The sequence below is a fragment of the Kogia breviceps genome, chromosome 11 (genome assembly GCF_026419965.1).
Source record: "Kogia breviceps isolate mKogBre1 chromosome 11, mKogBre1 haplotype 1, whole genome shotgun sequence".
Lineage (NCBI taxonomy): Eukaryota > Metazoa > Chordata > Mammalia > Artiodactyla > Physeteridae > Kogia > Kogia breviceps.
In genome coordinates, this window is record NC_081320.1 from 8,162,037 (window position 1) to 8,183,946 (window position 21,910).

At 55.7% G+C, this 21,910-nt stretch overlaps 2 protein-coding genes across 14 annotated transcripts in view; one reads left to right on the top strand and one right to left on the bottom strand.

The window, feature by feature from the left end:
* The window catches only part of COA5 (cytochrome c oxidase assembly factor 5), a 31,935-nt gene extending 30,766 nt beyond the window's left edge, over positions 1–1,169 (top strand). Inside the window, exon 5 of one of the 2 annotated variants that reach the window (XR_009338005.2) lies at positions 1,080–1,169. The gene's annotated coding sequence lies outside the window, so the exon portion shown is untranslated. Of the gene's footprint in view, positions 1–1,062 lie in introns of both variants that reach the window. The other variant, XR_009338006.2, reaches the window with a different exon arrangement.
* The window catches only part of INPP4A (inositol polyphosphate-4-phosphatase type I A), a 131,001-nt gene that overhangs the window by 3,743 nt on the left and 105,348 nt on the right, over positions 1–21,910 (bottom strand). For 8 of the 12 annotated variants that reach the window (XM_059078466.2, XM_067007144.1, XM_059078463.2 and 5 more), the window contains 9 exons: positions 20,773–20,805; positions 16,063–16,235; positions 15,131–15,254; positions 14,260–14,386; positions 13,860–14,000; positions 12,143–12,240; positions 9,706–9,818; positions 7,515–7,669; positions 505–3,828 (listed from right to left, as the gene is read on the bottom strand). In XM_059078466.2, coding sequence (XP_058934449.1) covers positions 3,648–3,828; positions 7,515–7,669; positions 9,706–9,818; positions 12,143–12,240; positions 13,860–14,000; positions 14,260–14,386; positions 15,131–15,254; positions 16,063–16,235; positions 20,773–20,805 — 1,145 coding nt within the window. In that variant the 3' untranslated portion in view covers positions 505–3,647. Of the gene's footprint in view, positions 1–504; positions 3,829–7,514; positions 7,670–9,705; positions 9,819–12,142; positions 12,241–13,859; positions 14,001–14,259; positions 14,387–15,130; positions 15,255–16,062; positions 16,236–20,772; positions 20,806–21,910 lie in introns of those variants that run through there. The other 4 variants (XM_059078468.2, XM_067007146.1, XM_059078467.2 and 1 more) reach the window with 1 other exon arrangement.

Sequence of the window (21,910 nt, forward strand, 5' to 3'; positions counted from 1 at the left end):
AAAAAAATATTTCAAATTGTATGAAGACCATTATGTCATGCATTTTTAAAAAAATATCAGTGGCAATTGCTCAAGCCTTTTAAAGTGAAAATGACAATCTCATTTATTAAGAACATGAAAAATATTTTTGGTAATAAGACAGTGATTTTATTCAGAAGATAAACTCGGGTAGTTTAGAAAAGTATCCACCTGCTTGTTATTAAGTAATTTAGTAACTCAGATATGCTTTCTTGTCATGAGAGCCTCAAAGCCCTCAGCTACATGTGTGTCACCCGCAGGGAGCCCTAGAGTAAGTAAAGACCATGTTGGTCTAACATCCAATAATCAGATGAAAATACTCTGTTTAAAGCAGAAGCTATATAGGTGCTTCTTTAATCTTTGGAAGCGCTTACATTATTGGACTATTTCAGATACGGCTTCTCCATTTACAAAGAAATGTACACTTTTCAAAAACTACCTATCAGTAGTAAATGGCAAACTGCTTTGAAGAACGAAGAAGAAGAATTTGTGAACTGTGACATTACCTTTTTATTGACATGTTAAAGAGGCTGATTACTGGTTTAGCTGGCTGAATATACTACACATGAAATTACAGTCAAGATTACACTTTATTTTAAAGTCAAATTGTGCTTATTTCCCCTCAGATGTTTGAATTTGGATTGAGTTTACAAAATCTGACTAATGAGGCTGATCACACGTGACTCTGTCACCCAGTGCTTAAGACAAGCTCCAGCCTGGGGCTGGGGCCTGAGGTGTGGAGAGAGGCAAGGCCGTGCTGTGGTGACTGGCCTTTCCTGCTGCAGGGGCCAGCCTCCGCCCTAAGGCAGAACACTTTGATCCCTCACAACGGCTGCATTATTTTCAGGAGTCTGTAATACGCACTGAGGTGGCCTTGGATAGATTTTTAGAAAGAGGGATTTAATTATTTCAAAGCTACATGATTTTTTTTTTTTATTATACCGATAAATTATTTCAAGGACATCTATTTTTTAAAACAAAAAATTAGAATTGCAACCCCAAGTGGCAACTAATGTTAGTGACAGCTGTTTTTCCTTTCCGGAGGGGATCTTCCCCTTTAGAACTCATCTGGACACATGAATGGCTTGGTGACCCTGAGCGTCTAGAGTCGACTGCCTGCGCTGACGCCGCCTCAGCGCGAGCATCCGCTCAGAAGCAACCTGAAAACCTTCACCAAGTATCAGTGCCTCCCCTTGCTTGAATCATCTCCCCATCTTTGTTTTCTCCTGCCTGTTACTTACTAAGAGCAGGAAAGATCTCAGATATATATTTGGCCTGACTTCGTAAGGCCTCGGCGACACGAAAACTCAGCTCAAAGGCACGCTGAGCTTCCTTCCTCAGATATTCTGAAGCACCACCCCCACCCCAGCCTCGTCTGATCTCCCCGTGGTGCGCTGTCTCCATCTCACCTCGTGACTGCAGAGTTAGAGCGAACTACTGCCTTCTGACCCACCCCTGAAGAGAAAGACCGAGAATCGTAGCCCCTCTCCTTCCTTCCATCCACTTCTCCCTTGTCTTAGCAGCCAAGCCTACAGGAAGGCCTGGTGGGTACCGTGACAGTGGGGGCAGACGGCCGCGGACAGGCCCTGGTGTCCGTGAGGCCCCTCGGGGGGCGGGGGGCGAGCTCGTCCAGCTGGCCGCGGCCCCCGTTTGCTGGGCGGTGGCACCCGGGAAGAGGAGGGGACACTCCGTGTGGTCAGAAGGGCCTCCCTCATCTGCACACGGTCTCTGCCAGCCCGGAGGCGGGCACAGCACGTGTCACCCCGGGGGGCAGCAGGAGTGCTTTACCCAGAACGGGCTAGGGGCTGTGGAACGTGAACCGTGGGCCCTGCCTGCCCTCTTTCCAATAAAGGAACGAGATGGTCTCAGAAAGTCGACTCGCACACCTTGATGTGGGGGAGGACAAGTGGTGGACACACCTCTCCACAAGAGTCACAGGCCGGCAGGACCTCACCTGTGACGAGTGTCATGTTGCCACAACTTAGCACCACCAGTCACTTGGCATTCGGAGAGAGACTCCCTCCTGACAGACGTCAGGAGCTGTGCCACAGAGCAGCCACGCTGCACTCGGGAGGAGAGTGGACTCAGCCGCCCTAGGCTCCCGCAGGGCTCAGGTCTAGGACACAGCGGTGAGGATGCCCTTTCACCTTGGAATTTAAAGTCTGCACCTGCCATCTGTCACCCACTGCTTCTGCAAGCCGTTAACTGCCTCACCTCTACAGTTCCCGGAGCCCAGACTCAGATCTGAGGCCACACCAGAGAAACCCGAGTCAGTTCTGGAAGTCTGGGGGAGGGAATGGAGAGGCCACATTTTGTGGTGGACTGGGTTTCTGTGCATGCCTGGGGGGTAAAGTTCCTGGAAAAGCCAGCTTCTCTAAATTCACTCCAGTGTTTCTAGACTAGTGAAAAGAAAGCCACTTCCATAAAATGCAATGTATGGGAAAGCCAGCTGGAGGCCGAAATAGAAGCACAACATGATCTGAGCTGGAAAACAGAGAAGCCACCGCCCGTTTCTTATGCAGGATCTGTGGGGTTCCCTGTCATCTCCTCCGCTGCCTTCAGAGGTGTCTAGCCACCGTTTTCCACACAGGAATGTTAAGGTTACAAATCCTCCCATTTTACAGACATTGCCATGTTAAAATTAAGAGTGATGAGAACAGAAACCAAAGTGACCTCTTCTCTCTCACACCTCCATCTGGCACAACTGCCCAAAAGTCAGGCCTTATTTTTTGGTAAATTTTGATTTTTTTTTTCATAATTACCCATATTTGATTTGTAAGAGAGAAAAGGTATCTGAACTTGAATCTGGAATTAAAGCAGCAGGGTTTTTTTTTTTTTTTGATGAAAAATGCTATTTCAAGAAAAATAAATGTATCTAACTTCAACAGCCTTTTGTTACTCTGTGCATTTGTTCCTGGATCAGTTTAATGACAGAGATTTAAGAGAGTAATTCTAAAGTCACATGCAATATGTTATTTTTATGTGCCTGATTTGATACAATGAGCTACCGTCTCCACAGCTTTGTGTCATCCCAACTTGGAAATAATAACGTAAGCAAGGAAATGTAATTCTGCAAACTGTTTGCTACTATAATTGCAGGGACTACGCTTTGAAATGAAAGCAGAAAGTACATGTCCTATTAAATAGGTTTATCTAGAGGAGCCAGTTAGAAAGCATCTACACTTTTCATTTCTCTTCAAAAGGAAAGGAAAGGTTAGCAGTACATTTAAAGAATAGTATCAAATATACAAATTCTTTCCTGACAGAATTCCTCTCTCTAGGAAACAGGGCACAAGAGATATACAGGTAATAAATAGTTTTACATCAGAAGGTAAGAGATTTGGTACAAGTAATTCCAGGCCAGCTAAACAAAGCAGTAACAGAGCTCTGTAAGAACATGTTACAAGCACTGAAAACTCCACAGAACTTAAACGAACATGTCCTCTTGGTGAAATAATTTGGCAGGTGTTTACAATTCAGAACAACAAAATGTCAAACTGTAAGGCATGAAATATATCTCGGTGGACCATGCTCTGACACATTCCTTCTGTCCCGTTAGGTGCACGGTGGCTGGACATGTTCTGGCACTTTTGTTTTTCTGGTGATTTGTTAATTTCTCATAATGATATTCATTTGCAACGCAATTTGGCCGCCAGGTATGCTATGCTCAGGAAGAGCCACGCAATCAGTAAATTGGGGCTCAGAGCTAGTAAAGGGATGGAACAGAGGAGGCTGGGGTCTAGTCTTAAGTCTCGGATGGGCACCAGGCCGCTCAAGTTCTTCTGGGTGACTACCTCCCGTGTTCCAATGCTGTGAAAAGGAAGAAGGTTGGGAGAAAGGAAAAGAAAAAGGGAAAGAAAATAAAGGAAAAGGAGAGATGCATGCAATGGATTTTTTCAAAAGTATGGGAAAAAAAAGAGGAGAACCAAAAGGTAAGATTTAAAAGAACATGGAATGAAGCCACAACACAAAGAAAAAGATGATATGCAGAAAAGGGTGTAAAAGGGATACCAAAACAAAATGAGCACAGTTTCAAGAAAAAAAGGAGAGAAAGAGAAGGGAAAATAAGAAAAAAATACTGTAATCTACTGAAAACAAACACGTGTAGGCCGACTAAATGGTTTTCCATGTTCACTCCCTCGGCTGCTAAGCACACGCCATGCTGCCCTGCCATGCTCGCACATGCGGCCGGACGTGGACTCCAAAGAAAGAGCAGGCTGAACATGAAGAACCATTGGGGGCGTTTGACCTTCTCACAGGTGCCTGAGCGGCAGGCGGTGCAGCTTATTTCGCCAAAGGTGCCTCCTGATTAAACACTCAGGTGATAACCATTTCGCCCCCAGCAGACCCGCCTCGGCTTTTAGGCTGCGCAGCGGCAGGGTGTGAGCTACCATTCCGAATCATCGTTCTGTGGGCTGGGGTCGACCGAGAATGGAGTCCAGCCCAAGCTCACTGGAGACTGGGGGTCTGTCCCCCTTTGGTGCTACCGAAGAAATGTGCTGAGGTGAGGCTCCCGGAGGACCCTGGACGCCCTGGATGTGCCATCCTCACGGGGGACGCTTCTCATGCCACGAGCACCGACGGTCACGACCCCGGCCAGGGCGGTCTCGGGGGCCACCGGGGCTACTTAGGAAGGCCCACTGTTGTGTTTCGGCCCCTGCACTGGGGACGGAGGGGCACCACCAGCAGGGAGCTGGCACGGGCTCTGAGGGCAAGAGCCCAGCGTGCGCATGTCTCCCGGGGCTCCCTGGTGTCGCGAGGCAGCCTGAAACAGGCGCTGGTGGGAGTGTTTATGCCACAGAAGTTGGCAAACGAGACAGATCACGTTTTGGTTTTGTTTTTGGAGAGAGCTGGCTGTCAAGCACTTGCTAGCACAGCGCTGGCCAGTGCTCACCCTGGGCCTCCAGGACACCAGACGGCCTGAGTGTCAGCCCTGCCCCTCCCCCAGCCCACCCGCCCCACCCCGCTCGCTGCCTGCGTGCTCTGCTCCTCCGTGGGGCAAGATGCAAGCCAGAAAGCAAGAGAACCACCGCAGGGCACGGCCAAATCTCCTGCTGCCTCCTTAGGGCTCCGGGCCGCCCCGCGGCTCCCGGCCACGCCGCAGCCCGAAACACCAGCTCCCGACCAGCCACCTGGGGCCTGCAGCCTATGAACAGACACGTCTTCCCCACACGGGATAATCCAAACAACTGAGAAGTCAGGGGTAAGAGTGTCACACGGAAACAAATGCATGAGGTCAGGTGGACAAGGGGGTGGCGAGCACGGCACCTGGGGCTGCTGCTCTGAGGATCCCGGGGGCAGCAGAGGCGAGATGGCATCAAGCTTTGCTTTGGTTTTTAATTGCTTCTTCAGCGATTACTAAGGTAACATATGTTCACGGCAGAGGTTTTAGAAAATTCAGAAAAACCTAAGTAAACTTAAAAAAGACATCCATGATTGGAGGCAGACGGGGGTTTCAGAGAAGCCGAGGGAGGCCAAGGGAACGATGCCCGTCCCCTGGGGGGAGGCCCTTCCCTCAGGGCCCCGGGGCCCCTGCCGCAACGTAGGGAAGCAAGGCCGACTTCCCAGGCTCAGAAGCGCTCAGGGCAGGGGCAGGATGGTCACCCAGAGGGCGGCGGGGCGCTGGGTGTCAGTGACTGCTGTGGGGGCGACCTGCCAGTCTGTATTAAAGGCCCTGCAAGGGTTACACTTTCTAACCTAAGGAATCAACAGGGCAGACGTGGGTGGGAGAAAACACAAGGGTATTCACTGCACCCTTGTTCAAAGCGCTCACACACCGTACACGGCTTCAGGATTCAAGGACAGCAAGTTGGATAAGTTACGGTGTGCTACACGTGGTAAGGCCCACGTTCATTAACCTGAAAACACGCTCACAAGACAGTTAAGTGAGAACAGTGGGCAGAATTACGCATCTCTCTGCATCTGTCTGTGCCTATGTTTTGTGTACTATTCCGGGACTGGGTGAGTTGACCAGCGTGGGGGTTAAGCACACTCACGCTCATACGTATGTATCTGAACACGCATCGGGGTGTTAGCAGCGGGAATACGGAGAACTGTCCTGTGGGGTGTGGGTTGGTGCGGAAGTCACCGCAGTAGGGGCTTATGTGGATTTTCTGATTTTCCTACAAGGACCGGCAGTCACCCACGTGATCAGAGCTGTGAGAGCGCCTCGCGTGTTGTCAGCCTCCCAGCTCGCCTGTGCGCGTGTGGTAACTGCCCACAGCCTCTTGGCGGGCCGCAGGCCAGCAGGTGGGGCCGCCCGCGTGTCTAAGGAGCCACCGGCTTCCCGGTCTCCCGAGACCTCTGTGCTCAAACGCAGCCTGAACCGTTGTGTTCACCGAATGTGTTCACGGAGCCAAGACTGGATAGAAGCCTGGACCGAGGGGTACCAACTGTACATCTGACGCGCGCCTACGGCACGGACCTCACCCTAATATCCGCCCCACGGCTAGAGCTGTGTCGCTCCATTTCTCCCGTCTCTCTGCGGCCGGCGGCCTGCGTCTCGCCAGCGCGGCCCTCCCCTCCACCTCGCAGCTGACCACACCAGGGACGCCGAGACCAGGAGAGCGTGAACTTTCTAAAAGCGCATCAACAGGCAGCCCTGAGGTCACGAGGTTTGGGTGAACTTGGAAAGACCAAACAGGACCAAACGGTCCCAGTTCTACAAAACGCTACTGTCAAGAGGCAGGCGCTCAGGCATCGCTTTCGTGTACGACTGTGAGAAGGTGAAACGGCAGAGACATACAGAAAGGATAAGAGAATTGAATGCTTTGAAGAATTTGGTGAGAGGACAAATGGGACACAACATTCCGCAGAAGTGACTTGGAAACGAGACCAGAACAGCATTGGCGGCCACATGGAAGAAGACAGGAGGAGCGGGTTTCTTATCCTTTCTTTTGGTACGTGAGGGGAGGCGCTCCCCAGCAGTGCCGGAAACAAGGCATCGCTTGACAGCGGACAGAGGTTTAGTCCCAGGTTTCATCCTGCAAACACGCCTGCTGCCTCAGAATCAGAACGTCATTAGGGCAAGGTGGCCGCGGCACAGGGACAGGGGAGGGGCTGCTGCCAGGAAACACTCACTGGACACTGGGCTCATGAAAGCAGACCCAGCCCACCGCTGGGAGAAGCAGAGCCAAGTGGCACAGCCCGCGGACGCTCGGTCTCCCCTCGGTGTGAAGAGAGGCAACGCGGGATGGGAACAGCCGGGGCCTGCCGGGATGCCCGGGCCCCGAGTCGCACCCACAGCAAGAGGAGTGGCCGGGGGACACCAGGCGCCAAAGGGCAGCCACGCGGCCGCCTCCGAGCTCACCACCTCCCTCCCCGCTGCCTCAGCTCGCCCGCTTCAGTGCCGTCCCGCTCAGACACAGCGCCGGCTCTTTTCTCCCCTGACTCAAAAGAGGACACTGGATGTGATGTGCCTGAAGTTTGACTGGGCAGACGTGGAGGAATTTTCCAAAGCCAGACTAGAGCGCGGCCGCCGGGCCCGGGGGACTCACCTGCGCATGCACTCCAGGGCCTGCGTGAAGACCTGCGGGGCCATGCCGTGCTCGTGCTGCAGGATCAGGCACTGCTCCAGCGTCACCGACATGGCTGTGCGGTCCTTGGCGCTCTTGCAGCTGGTGAACCGCACCCCGTTGAGGCGGCGGCAGATCTGCCAACGGGAAGGCGGGATTTGCTTAGAGGGAGACGGGACAGGTCGCTGCCCTGGGCCACCTCCCGGGGCCTCTCCTACAGGACGCTGCTGCCTCTCGGGGGCCCCGCTGTCTGCTCAGCCACCTCCCCAGCTCTGCCTGGACCAGCCCTTTGCCGCCCACCCCCCGGGGCAGGTCAGAGAGCTCCCAGGATGCCCAGCCCCCACCAAGTCCTAGGCCTTTCTGGAAGTTACAGCACAGACCCACCGGTCTCCACACTCTTCCTCGTCTACACGGGTGGGAACAGCTCAGCAGACCCACTTCCCTGTGGCCGCCTCCTGCCCACCAGGCTCCCCTCCAGCTCGACCCGGGGCCCTGGTACAGGGCCCAGCGCACCTCCCCTCCCAAGTGAGGGGCTCGCGTGGAGGGCAGCCCCCCTGCTGAGCAAAGGCCGCCTCAGGGCACCTCCTCTCCCCATGGAAGGACACCTGGGAGCATCTGCTCTGCACCACTAGGAGCAATCCTAGGCACACAGTCCCCAAGTCGAGAAAGCCCTAGAACAAAAGACTTTTTTTTTTTGGTATAAGTTTGTGGCAGCCTCATTTGGCAACATGACCAGCTCTTGAGTGGATGTCAAACTATCTACAGCTTTCATCTATCCCACGTTGTATACACATTCATACTTTTCAGTAAGACAGGAGTTTGGTTCTGGAACGCTGCCCCAGCTACCCCGGGGATGTGAAATCCCCCACGTGCACCCCATCACACGCCTAGGTACCAACTGCACACCGTATGACCTTTCTGAAACATGCAGCCCTGTGAATTCTAAAACACCTGCCCACGAGAGCTTCAGATAAGGGCCTGTGCACGCGTACGAGATGCTGCATTGTGAGAACGTGGGTATCTCACGAAGAACCACGTGACCGAACGCCAGTGGGCTCCATGACCTGCTGTTCTCAGAAAAACACCAGAGGCGCTGCTGGCTGCCCTGCAGACGGCCCCGTGCCTGCTTCTCGGGCCAAGAGGCCTCAGCCGAGACCACGCAGCCACTGCCAGGGATGCCACTCTACAGAGGGTACAGTGTGGTCCTAAGCACTGTGTCTGGAGAAGGACAAGACAGAAAGGACCTAAACAAGTTCAGCCAAGACCGTCAGGAGCAAGATGGGCATCTTGTGAGAACAGACAAAAAATTTTTTAAAAGACGAAAGAAAAAAAAAAAAAGATTCTAAGCAGCCCCTGAGCTAGGTGAAGAGCAAATTAATAAAATCATAACTGAAGAAGTGAACGTGGACGTGCTCACCAAATTCCACAGGCTGGAGAGTTCATGCCCCAGACACGTGGCATAAACCAGAACTACAAAGAGGGTCAAAGGAAGTTACATTCATGGACGGTGGATCCAGAGCTCCATGAGGTTCCAGAAGGTGCAGCAGGGTGGCCACAGGCGCATGCCTGCACAAGAGGGCATTCTGCAGCACCGGGCTCCGGTCTTTGCGGGGGGACCATAAGCCACTTTGGGGTGCTGGCGGGTCTCCCCATGTGAATTAGGCCCGACTAATAATATTCCAACTCTGTGTGTGAGTCCCAGTGTGGACGGGTCCCCTCATCAGGGTCACGTGAGCGAACGAGTGAATGAAACTGCTCTGATACCTGGGCTCAGAGCAGGGACTCCACAAACAAATTGGTGAGAGAGCATCTGAGGTCTTATAAGGACTTCATTTCAGGGGAAATGAGGAGATCTGAGCAGCAGTGTACTAGAAATATTGTTTAAAGAGATGGCAAAGGTCCCAGAGATCTCCCTTTGAACCTATTAAAAGATGCAGCAGGCCGTGAGCTCTAGCTGGTTATCGACTGCGGGCTTCGGAAGGGGAAAACTGTCATCAGCCTGGTTATTCCACACCCGAGGGGGTAGATGCTGGGTCGAGCTTATCAGAATTCGGGCAGCCCTAAAGTAAGCGACTCACGGGCAACCCTCCTTGTGTCCTTATGGAGAAATCTGTTCTCTTCACTCCTGCCCGAGGTTCTAATTTGTTGTTGTTATTAACATTTCTTCCCTCACCTCAGCAGCCTGCCAGAGAATGTCGACGTTCTTGTTCTTCCTGGCGTGCACGTTCTGACCCAGGAAGCGCAGCAGCTCCGGCAGGCACGTCTGGCTCCGAGATCGAGGTAGGCCTGGAAGAGAGACGGGGTCGTGGAGCTGGGGCCGCCCGCGGGGACTGACTTAGCCCACGGCAGCCAGCGTCGCCGGAAACGGCCAGAGGATGAGTCCCGGCCGGTGCCGTTGGTTCAGTGGGATTGAAGCAAGAAGGGAGGCCTGCGTTCAGGGACCGGGCCTGGTGGCCAGCACGGCGAGCACTCCGTTACTTTCACTGCCACTTCAGCGCCACCTGCAAAGGGCAACCACCTGGCCTCCTTTCAGCTCTTTCGAGGGGCTGGAGGGGGAGCTCGAATCATTGAGAACGGGAGGGAGTGAGGGAGATCCATCAGGTCTTCAGAGCCGCTGCCAGGGCTGGGGGATGCTTAGGGCCGGGGGTGGCGACACTGAGGGGGCCGCCACCCTTGGGGGAGGTGGGAAGGGCAGCCTCCTCCACCGCGACAGCGTCCAGGCCGCTCCAGGACCCCTCCAGCTGGAAGATCAGTCAGACCACCTCACCTCAGGGGCCTGGGATTGTCAAACACCAGGACCACCAGAGGAGAAGAGAAGAGCCTCGAGGTCACATCTACGGAAGACAGCCAGGGGGCCTGAACCCGCAAATCACCACCAACTGTGGGACGCACCTATGCGTCCGCTTCCACCGCACAACCTCCCCGGTGCACGCAGGATCCCACGCCAGCCACTTCACGCTGCTGCTCGGTGCCCAGCACCACGCTGCGCCGGGGACCGGGCCAGAGGGCTCGCCATGTGACGGGGGCTCTGGGAACCCAGAGGCCGCGACCCAGAGCCTCCTGGAGGAGACGCACCACCTGACCTCCGGCCCGATTAGCGACGCTGGCGCCCCAGCGGACTTGGGGGCACTCGCTGGTGGGCCCCATCTCCAGCCTCACGGACGCGCCTAACTACTGGGCTGAGGGCCACGCGGGCTGCGGCGCCCCTGGCGTCCTGGGCCGTGGGCGGTGCTACTGGCTTTGGATCCCGCGGGCCTCGCCCTTCCCGGGCCTTTTCCCCTGGGGCCACTTCACGTCTCCCGGGGCCTTGCCTCACTGGAAACTGCCGCCCTCCAAAATGTTGAGCACGAGTCTCCCCCTTCCTGACCACAGGGCTCCTGATCCCCCAGCGTGGCCCTTCCGTCTCAGGGCACCCTGGCCAGGGGGCTGGCCCAGCACATGCTCCCGTCCCTTCGGTCCAAGCCTGGGCGGCCGGCACTGTCCCTGCCTCCAGAGCAGCTGGAAGGTGGGCGTTGGCCACAGGCCACCTGGCCTGACCCGGGTTCCTTGGGGGACCTGCCCTCCGTGCCTCAGTGTCACTATATGTCAAATGGGTATGAAACCAAGCCCGCCTCCCAAGGCTGCTGTGGGATCAGTTAGGTAATTCATGGGAAGTGTGTAGAAGGCCTGGCACGTGCAAGGACTGGACAGATCTGTCAGCGGTCACTGTGATCACTGTGGAAGAACACGGGTATCTGGGATCCCGAGAGCCCAGGTGCCGTGACCTTCAGCTGAGTCCTCAGAAAAGCGCTGTACTGACCTCCTAAACGTCATCGCTTTCGAGCTTGGGTGCAGCACATGGGGATCACCCGGGGAGTTTCTAAATCTCCGGAGGCCGAGGCCCCGCCCTCTACACTCTGAGCTGGGCCCCTGGCAAGAGGATTTTTCCCAGGTTCCCCAGGGAGTTCCGATGTGTGGTCAGCGCCAGAGCCTCGACGGCTCCGACAGCACCCGTCCCAAGCCTCCTTCACGGCCGCCAAGCCCAGTGCTGGGCTCACGCCCTCAGTTCATGGGGAGACGAGGCCCCCCTCTTGAGCTCCTGTGCCCACACCATGTCCCCCCACTCGCTCGCGGGCCCCGCCCTGGCCCTGCAGGATCTCCAGTCCTGCCGTCCTCTGGCATCTCGCAGGCCTGTTTTTCTAGCCCCTTCGCTTGGGTCTCTAAGACCCTTCCATCCCCCATGCTCCAGGCCCGTTTCCCGCCTCCCCACCTGCCAGCCCTCAGTCCCTGCCAGCCTCCGGCCACTCGAGGCCGTGCAGTGTGGCCGCCCACCCGCCCCACCGCAGCCTCGCCACACGGCGACTGTGAGACGCCCCTCAGACACCAGCTGGGCCCCTCGGCTCTGTGCCCACCCGGCCCAGCCTCCATGCGAGCCCTCCCAGGGTCTGTCCTCAGCGCCTGCGTGTCTTGCACCATGACCTCGGGCCTGAAAGCAGCCGACCCCATTGGTGACAGGGCGGGAAGCAGGGGAGGATCTGCAGCAGCGTCAGGAAGGTCTCTAAGCAAACCTCAGACCCCTCAAGGGACAAAAGACAGCGGGCGGAGACCTGCTGTAGTGAAGAAATACTTACAATCCTCTGGCAAGACTTCCTTAAACTGCTCGAAGTAGGAATTTAACCGCACCAAGCTCTCCACGTTGATAACTTCTTGTAAAGACGTGTCGCCAAACCTTCAGAGGTCACAGGGGGACACCGTTAGTTGGCTAATGTCGCTTTCTCTAGCGCCACGGTGACCGCGTTAAAGGTAACAATGTCGATTCTCTCGATCCTTCTGGCGCACGTCTAGATTCTAAGCCACGTTCCTCCCCCCAAGCTTAAGGTCACCTCTCCCGTGTTGGTGACAAGTCTGAATGTGTTTCATGAGCAGGAACCCCGCGTGACCTGCGACAGGTATGCCTGCGAGACACCCAGGCCCTTGCGCAGCCCCGTCCTGCCAGGACGGGTCCCCGTCCTGCCACCCCGGAGGCGCCCGGGAGCGGGGCCGGCAGTGGGGCTCTGGCTGGGGAAACAGGACAGTCCCATCTTCAAATCGGAAGTCGCCCTGCTGCTGGATGACCAGACCCGACCAGCCGTTCCTGCTGGACCGAGTGCAGGGCCCCAGCGCTCCCCCCACCACACAGGGGGCCAGGCCCGCGGGGAGCCGGGCGGAAAGCCACCCGCGAGGAAGGCGCAGGTTCTCATCAAACACGCAGCCCTGGAGCCCCAGGCCTGGACGCACGCCCCGCCCACCACTTCCTGCCCGGCGGCCTCCGTGCATGGCAGCCTCTTCGCAGTCCCAAAGTCATCCCTCGGGGGGCAGGGTGCCCTCCTGTGGCTCCACCGCAGCCCGACCACACCTGACGCCCAAGATGGCTTTTTCTCCAGGCACCTGCTCCCTCGGGCTCGCCCTGGGACACAGGTGAGCTGGCCTTGTTTAGGAGCAGACAGGCAAGCCGAGCGCAGACCCTGCCTCCCGTGTCCCCGTCCACTGCCGTGCCCTCCGCCACCTGGCCCTCTGCTCACTCCAGTCCAGCCTGGCCTCAGCCCTTTGCAGAAACCTTTCCACAAACACCTTTGTCAGAAATCACTCTTGCAGTCAGGAACAGCAGCTGCCAGACGCGGGGAATGTCACCTCCTCCTGAGGACACCGCCTTGCTGGGGGCCCCGACGCTGCCCACTCTCCCTGCAGTGGGCGCCTCACCGCTGGCCGCACCTTCCAGATCTCTGCTTCCTGGGCCGGCACCCTCCGCCTAAGGCCAGCTCTCCAGCTGCCCACCCCCGGCGTGACCCCCTCCCGGTTAGGACCAGCTGCTCACCACCCACCGAGAGGCCTGCTCTGTCCCTGTCCTCGTCGCCTCTCACGCCTGCCCACTGCCGCCTGCTACCTGAGCCTCCAGCCCCACGTGGCTTCTCCCCACCTGCCTTTGTTCAGGCTCCTTGGCCTGGGATGCCAGGTCTCTCCTCCACCTCCTCATATACCCAACTCCTACTTACTCTTTAAAACCCACTTCCAGGAAGCCCTCCCAGACCCTCTGAGGCCTCACCAGGGCCCCTACTCCCCGCATCCATCTTAATCCTTGCAGCCACATCTCTCTGCTACCAGCCCAAGTCTCTTGAGGACACAGACCTCGTCTGGCTCATCTTTGTGTTCCAGCACCAGAGACGAGCCCGGTAATGTGGCTGAACTTAAGGGAAAGAGGGATAACAAAGTCCACGTGGCCCTCGGAGCCCGAAGAGGACTAAGTATGCGCTCTCCAGCAGCCCCGTGACCGACGCAGCCCCTCGCCCACGGAGGGGGGCCGGCACGCACCTCTCGGCCAGCGTCTGCTGCTCGTTGATGCCCACATTGAAGAGCACGGGCTGCACTCGCAGCAGCATCCCGCTCTGGATCTCCCGGGGCAGGGCGTCGAACAGGGGGCCTGGCAGGGGGATCCGCACGTTAAAGCCGTCCCTGAAACGCAGAGGAAGAGGAGGGTCAGGCCTGCGACAGGGAGACGCGAGACAGGCGAGCAAGGAGAGGAAGGCCCCGCAGGCCTCAGGGCGGGAGAGCGGCCTGGCCCGGCTCAGAGGTCTCCCAGGCTGCCGGTCCCCGACCTGCACAGGGCTGGGAAATGAATGCAGCATTTCCAGCTGAATGAAACGTGCATCACATGTGATGAACACAGATTAAAACACCGCGCTAGTTCTGAGAATCAGAAAAACATTTCTACCGATTTCCTGTGATGACGGGAAGCATGTCGGCTGATGCGTTAGACGTGGCCTGAGTGACTTTGAAGGTCACGTTCCTCAAGTCCATGATCCCAAGGCTCATGTCCTCCAGCATGGCCAGCTCCTCCCCTGGAGGCAAGAGAGGGAAAGGGCTGTCAGGCAGAGGGGACCTGCGCTCTCCCCTGGACTCAGCGTGGCCACGGAAGGACGGCCATGAGCTCAGGGTGGCAGTGACGAGGCGGTGAGAGTTGGGGGGAGGCTGGCCAAGTGCCTCACTCCTCCGTGAGTAAAGCCCACGTGAAAAAGCACAGCTGGTGCAAACCACGCCTGGTAGTTCCCGGCCCTTTCCTGGTGAAGGGAGGGGTGGGGGACCTACACGTGGGAACCTCAGGAGGCAAAGCCAGCTCTTTAGGTGTTGTGATCTTTCCGTATTCTTTAGATCTTTTGATATTTCTTCAATGTCTTAGAACTCCAAAGATTGTAACAGATACTTTAAAAGAATTATCCGTTTTTACCTTCTAAGAAGAAATAAACAGAAAACGAAGGTGAGGAGAAGAGAGCATTAAGACAATTTGGAAATATCAACAAATTTTTAAAATAATCCTACCGTTTGACCCAGCAACTTTCCTTCTAATAATTTAGTGGGTGCAGAAATGGGTCACAAGCGGGTGTGGGTGTGTGTGTGTGTGTGTGTGTGTGTGTGTGTGTGTGTGTGTGTAACTATATACGACTTTTCTTAGTTGTCACCTATCAGGGTGTGTGTGTTTGGATACATTTTAATCAGCATGTGTTACCTGTGTATCAGAAAACCACTCAGGGAGACGACAGGGGGTCACACGAGGTGGCTCACGCAACCCCAGCCAGGCGGCTCACCGTAGGTGCTCAGCAAGCTCTCAAACTGGGCGAGCAGCCCGATGGTGTAGAGCTGCCGCAGGAAGCCGTCGTCGTGCAGGCAGTTCCGCAGCTTGATGATGAAGCCACAGATGAGCGCGGTCAGCTGCAGGGGACAGACACCGCCTCACCTCGCGCCTGGCCCGCCCCGGTTCCTCCACCCGCGCTGCTCTGCCTGCGGCGGCCCCTCGCCCTCGGGGCCTGGGACCAGGAGTGCAGAGGCCACGGGAGGGCTCGCTTCCAAAGGTCCGTCTGGTTTTGGTTCAGCCTCCGACCCGACCTTGGGATCACTCCTGGGCCAGAACCTTCTGGAAGCCCAGAATTACTTCCCCACGGTGAAGGGAAAGGCCTCTACGCCCAAAGATCCAGATCAGCGCCGGCTGGAAAGCGGGGTGCTCACGACGAGGGGCAGGAGTGGAGAACAGGTCCCTCCGCGAGTCCCCTGGGCAGAGGTGTCGCGCGCACGCCCCCGGCCTCGCGGGGACAGGAAGCCACACAGAACCCACCAAGCCTCTACCACGGTTCACTCTGCTAATCAGATTACTGCATCTGAAAACCGGCGATGCTCATTTAAGCTCTTCCCTCCTCTGAAGGGAAATCAAAATCACCGGGATAGAGCTGTGCCCGAGCAGGCCTAACACCTGCTGCTTTATAAACCAGAAAAGACTGCGTGTCTTCCCTCAATGCACTCCTCTGCAGGGAAAAACAAAGGTGGCGCCAGGGCCTGTGTGACCCCAGGCTCCTCGGGGCAGGTTCCCAGGGAGCGTCCTGAGCACCCGCGATCCAGCAGCTCCCCTCCCCCTCCCTCCAAGGCCGACACCCAGGCCTCGGGCCACCCGGGCAAAGCCACAGGCGGGAGGGCACAGCGCCACGCTGGTTTCCGCAACCGGCACAAGAGGGACGGGTTCACCTACCGTCTGGCAGAAGACCACGTCGCGGCGGTACTGCAGGCTCAGGAAGGTGGCGATGGTGGGCGCGCTGTCCTGCATGAGCAGGAAGACCATCGCCTTCTTGGCCTTGTCGCTCATCATGGCCACGCAGTCCGTGAGGGTGGTCAGCAGGGGGTACAGGGCCTCGCTCCACTCACCTGGCACGAGGGGCGGTCGGCTCAGAAGGCGGCGCTTCGAAGGCCCCCGGCCCCCAGTCCCGCACCGGCCCTGCCACCCCGCCTGCCCCTCCCGCCTCCGCACGGCCCAGAAGTGGCGCCAAGTTCAGCCCCGGTCTCTGCCCTCCTGGCCTGAAGCTTCTCCAGGAAACGCACCATCAGCTCTCCTCGGGGACCGCCGACACCCCCTCTGGGGACTCTACACACTCAGGGCCCCAACTGTTCCTTTGGAGGAAGATGACAGCGAGCTCTGGGAGTCATGACTCAGCAAGAACACACTGTGTCTGTGGAGGCCAGTGCCTCCCCGGCACCGCCGTCCCTCGCGGGGCCCCCGCTGTCGGGCTTCCCTGATCCAGGTGGCGAGGCAGAGCCCCGGGCTTCCAGGGCAAGGCCGACCCAGCCTGGCCGAGCCTTCGCGCAGCGGGCGCGGGCCCCGCCCACCACTGCGGAAGGACCCTCCCCCCGGCCTGCCTGCGCAGCCGCAGCCCTCAGTGTCCCCGCCTCCTGCACTTCCTTCCCCGCTGCCACCTTCCTGGCCGGACTCCCTCCTATTCCTGGCTTAGTGCGGTTTTTCGGTTTTTGGAATATAAGGAAACTTTGACCCTGTACCAAAACAACTTTTTAAAAATAGAACCTCAGGGGAGAAAAACAGAGTGAAAGGTATTTTTGGCTTTGGCTCTTTTTGGTCCTTCCTATTTAGAAGAGAAACGACATGCCCCCATCAGTTACATTTTCTTAACAGGCCACCAAGCCCAGAAATAGGCCCTGGGTCATCACCACTGGGTGAGCCCACCCGGAGCGCGGCGAAGGCAGCGGTGTGCAGCGCGGGCGGGGCACCTCCTAGGATGGGGTGCGGGTCACAGGATGCCCGTGGCCGTCGCCCCACTCAGGACAGGCCCTGGCCTCGTGAGCAGTGCAGCTGCTAGGACGGTCAGCTCCGTCTCAGATAAACAGAATCTTAAAAAAAGAGAGAAGGGAGCTGTGGCTCTGGTCTCTCAAACTGTGTGCTTCTTCATGCTTTGTTGAGAAACAAATTCAGAGAAACGCCTAAAACCTACAAAAGGACTTCCCTGTACTCAGTGTTTGGTCAGCGCAGATTTTCAGGTCTATGTAGCCATTCAAAATTTGGAAATGATCTAAGTGTATATGCAGACACACTGTATGTGGACAAGGATTTCTATCTGTAATGGAAAAAGGCAGGCCTAAATTTAGCAAGTCTGCAGCAGAAAGGTCTTAGCAAATAAATCACAGTGACAAAGAGCCCTGCGCGGAGGAGTGGAAAATGTGAGTCCCAGGCCCCGGCTGCCACTGAGCAGTGGTGGGTGGGCCGTGAGCAGGCCCCCCGACCCTTCAGCCACGGGGGCCCTTCGCAGTAAAATGGGATGACTGTAGTGGATAATATCCACGTCTGTCTTCCTCTAAAATTCTCAGAGACCATGTTTTTGTTTCTTTGAAGAACTCTGTTGAATCCATGTCAATTATATTCAACAACTGTCAGAAAAAGGCCAATGGGCATTAAGTTTTAATAGCCAAGTAGTTTGGGGGAAAGGTAGGCAGTCGTTAAGACTATTCTTTACCTCAGAAGTAAATGCTCTTAGAGCAGGTGTTGCCAATTTTACTTTCTGTTCCACTTAACATGAATATATATATTAATTAATATTGCAACTCACGATCATTTTAACCTGAAAATGATCAGAATATACAAGTGGTCTTATTTGACTGAGCAAGCCCTCTGCATACAATTTTTTACTCTGCCTACTTCTGTTTAAACAAAATCCACATAAGAATGACTTAGTTTTGCTGCATTAGAGAAAAAAAAACAACCAAACCAAACCAAAAAAAAAAAAAAAAAAAAAAAGACACTGAATAAAACTGTAGAATTGGAAGAATGGTTTGAAAAAAAGCACTCAGAGTTTGTTCCGGAGAAGAGACGTGGCCCTGGGCGGGAGTTGAGCCTGACGTCTGCCCAGAGAAGGGCTCAGCCGTGTCTGGATGGCCCCGGGGTTCAGCGAGAGCATCAACCAGCCCTTAAGTCAATACCTGTGAGTGCCTCACTCTCTGTTTTCTCACTTAATTCACAGAGATAGGACTAGTAATACGGGTAAGGAAACAGCCTCAGAAAGGCTAAGTGTCTTCCCAGACACACAAAAAGAACGGCCACTTGTCTGACTGCGCAGTGAACAGTCGTTGGGGATGACACATTTTGGGTCAACACGAGGGGAAACCAAACTTCAAAACTTCCAAACAAAATACATTTCAGGGACAGTGAGGCGATTTCTACCAGAACCTAGTTAAGTACAGGTGTCTGGGACGTTAGGGTTGGTGAAGGGGTTTACTCTGTCTCCTACATCGAGAAAGTCTGGCTGTGAACAAAACACCAATGACTAAGCAGCCTCCTTCGTAGTGGAGCTGATTCCCCTTGTGGGACAAGCTCCTGATCTCACTGCTCACCTGTAACATTCACGGATGGGTGGCCAGTCCAGGACTGTGCTACTTTAGGTAGCTTTGCTTTTGTGTAGTTTTTAGGGGAGGGAACGGAGCAAGTAGGGAGGGAGAGAGGGAGGGAGAGAGAGAGAGAGAGAGGGAGGGAGGGAGGGAGGGAGGGAGGGAGAGAGGGAAGGAGGGAGTGAGGGAGAGAGAGAGGGAGGGAGGGAGAGAGAGAAGGAGGGAGAGAGAGAAGGAGGGAGAGAGAGAGGGAGGGAGAGAAGGAGGGAGAGAGGGAGAGAGGGAGGGAGGGAGGGAGGGAGGGAGGGGGAGGGAGAGAGGGAGAGAGGGAGAGAGGGAGGGAGGGGGGGAGAGAGAGAGAGAGAGAGAGAGAGAGAGAGAGAGAGAGAGAGAGAGAGAGAGAGAGAGAGAAAGAGAGAAAATGGCATGTGTTCTAACTCAGACTAAATACAGCTCTGTGGGCAAAGCTAAAGGAACCCTTGGCCGGGGACCTTTTAGTCCATCTGACATCAACTGTGCACAGGCCACCAAAGCTTCTGGAAGTGACAGCGCTCACAGAAGACGAGGAGAGCTGGACAAGGCAGGCTGCCTGAATACCCGCTAGGCCTCCCCTCAGCTCTGCGAACTGCAGGGCACGCGGAGCCGAGGAAAGCCCCGAGCGGCCTTGGGCCAGGGTCATGAGGCTGCCACCCCCTTTCCCGGCCTTAACTGCTGGGGACGGTCACCGCCACGGAGTGAAGGCACCGACCTGTCCTGCAGGTCAGCTGGGGGCCTGGGAGCCCAGAGAGGCAGGTGGAAGGAGGAGCAGGCCCAGGCCGGGGGAGGTGCTGGGGGTGGGGGGGAGCGGGCAGGGAACTGGGGCTGGAGACCTGCTTGAGGCCAAACTAACGTTTCTGGAGAGAGAGACTGAGGGGCTGAAAGCAAACTGTGGAGGGGGGGGTGGTTATGAGGTGCCCAATCAGATCACCCACTGATGAGCAAATGGGGTTCTGGAGTCACGGCCGTGAGCGGAGCTGAATCCCCCGGTGCCGTGTGATGAGAGGACGCTCTGAGAGCTGACGGGAGTGGTGCGGTAAATCCCACAATCACAGCTGGCTGCACCCTAGACGTAAGGCAGGTGGCCTGCTGTGTCATATTTACATGCAGTTTAGGGGGCAGGACGTAACCCCCAGGCTGACTGGGTAGCTGTTTTTTGGGGCGTAAGGGGGAAAAGACCGCAACACCGTATCTGGGGGTCTCGTGCTCCCTCTGGGAAAACCGCAGGCCACATCCAGGAAATTCGGTGTGAACTAGAGCAGGGGTCGGCACGTTTTTTTCTGTAAAGGACTAGATAGTAAAACGTTTTAGGCTTTGAAGGCCACAGGGTCTCTGTTGCAACTACTGGACTCTGGCACTGCCCCAAGGCAGCCACGGACAGTACGTACGTGAACGAATGGGCGTGACTTATTAACAGGAAAACGGTATTTACGAGAGCAGGCGGTGGGGCGGGATTCTCTCGGAGCAGTGGTTTGCCGACCCCTGAACTAGAGTGACAGACACTGATTTCTACATGCAAATGCAGTCAGAAAGATTCCATTTCTAGCACTAACTCCACCTGAAGCCCACAGCAGTGCCTGACGGGAAGTCTAAGGCTGCAGCAGACTCAGAAGAGAGGATGCTGTGTGGTTGGCATGCCACAGCATCTGGACGGCTACCTCCCGCCTGCCTCCCCCTCCACGGGATGCTCGCAAGCTCAGGTGAAATCGCAGGAAGCATCACGGACCACCATGTACCTCTCTTACCCAGGCCACCCACTTCAAGAAGCCTAATGCGCCCGTGGACGCTAACCGTCTGAGAGGGGTTTAGGACGGGAAAGTGACAAAAACGCATGCGGTAGCCCGCTTCTGGCCACAATACCAGCCCAACTGGCCCCTCACCAAACCTAAGAAAGGCTGCTACATCCCTGACAATGAGGAAACTCCTAAAACGTTTTCGTAACTCTGGGAGTACAAGGTAACCTTTGGCAGATTTAGCTACAGACACGCCCTGAATGGTAAGGAGACATCTGCAGAAGCCTTGAACGGAAACCACGTACCTGGGCTGGACTCTTCAGGAGGGGGACTGCAATCTGCACAGAAACGGAGGGTGACAGGGATGATTAAGGAGCAGCACACAGTGCAAACACGAGCAACTCAACGCTGAGAGCAACTGCAGCAGCTGCTGGCAGTAAGCCGGCTAAACCGAGCCTCAGACAAGAGGCCGGGGGCCTGCCTGTCTCTTCCCCAGGGGCTGCACGAAGGTGGCCGGGCCGCCTGGAGCCCGCTGCCCGGTCCACCGGTGTCAGCACTCATGTTGCTGGTACTTCAACATGACACGCTCTTCGGGAAGAGCAGGTTAACGTGTCGCAATGAGGTAAAGCCCCCACGTCCATCCCATTGCACGTGCGGGAGCCCACGCTGGCTCACGACATCTGGAAGCAAACTTGCAGTGAGAGAGACTGACCAGTAAATCGAGCGTGCAGCTCAGAGCCCACCGCCCTGACTGACTCCGGAGCCCGGGCTAAAGGTCGGCTGCTGAGATCCAAAAGGTTAGGGTCCAGCCATGAAACCCATATACCAAACACATGCATGCCAATCTTTACGATGTTTAAGCCAAATACAAAACGTTTATGATTGAGGGAAGTCTAGAATTGGAACATCCCTCCAGGTCCCTCAAAGAATACCAAGTTTAACTCAATTTCACCTACGCTGAGTCACATCGGGAAGTACTCATTTCAAGTTCCCTTCTCCCTTAAAAACTCTAAAATTCCTGGTTAACTGGGTGTGCCACCTGAAACAAACAGGTTTGAAAAGGGATCGTTTGGGCCCAAAGCTTATTTTATTTTATGTCTAAACTTTTCAGTACAAAGAACGTTTTAGGATCCTGAAACAGGTAGCTTCAGATCCTCAAGAATAACTAGAACCAGCTGAATGGAGACTTTGACAACCTGGATTGTCCAGAAGGGTGGTGGCAGGGACCTTCTCTCTCATCATCTTTGGCAATGACTTCTTAAACTGGCCCACGGGACAGAAAATAGAGCAAAATTAAAGGCCTCTGTATGTTGAAGACTTCAGCGTCTTCACTAGAGCTCAAATATCCTGAGACGGCCTACGTCACAAAGAGGGAAACCACCATGGGGTGTGTGAGGCACAGCGGTGACTGTTGGACACCTGTCTGGCTAAAGTCAGAATTAC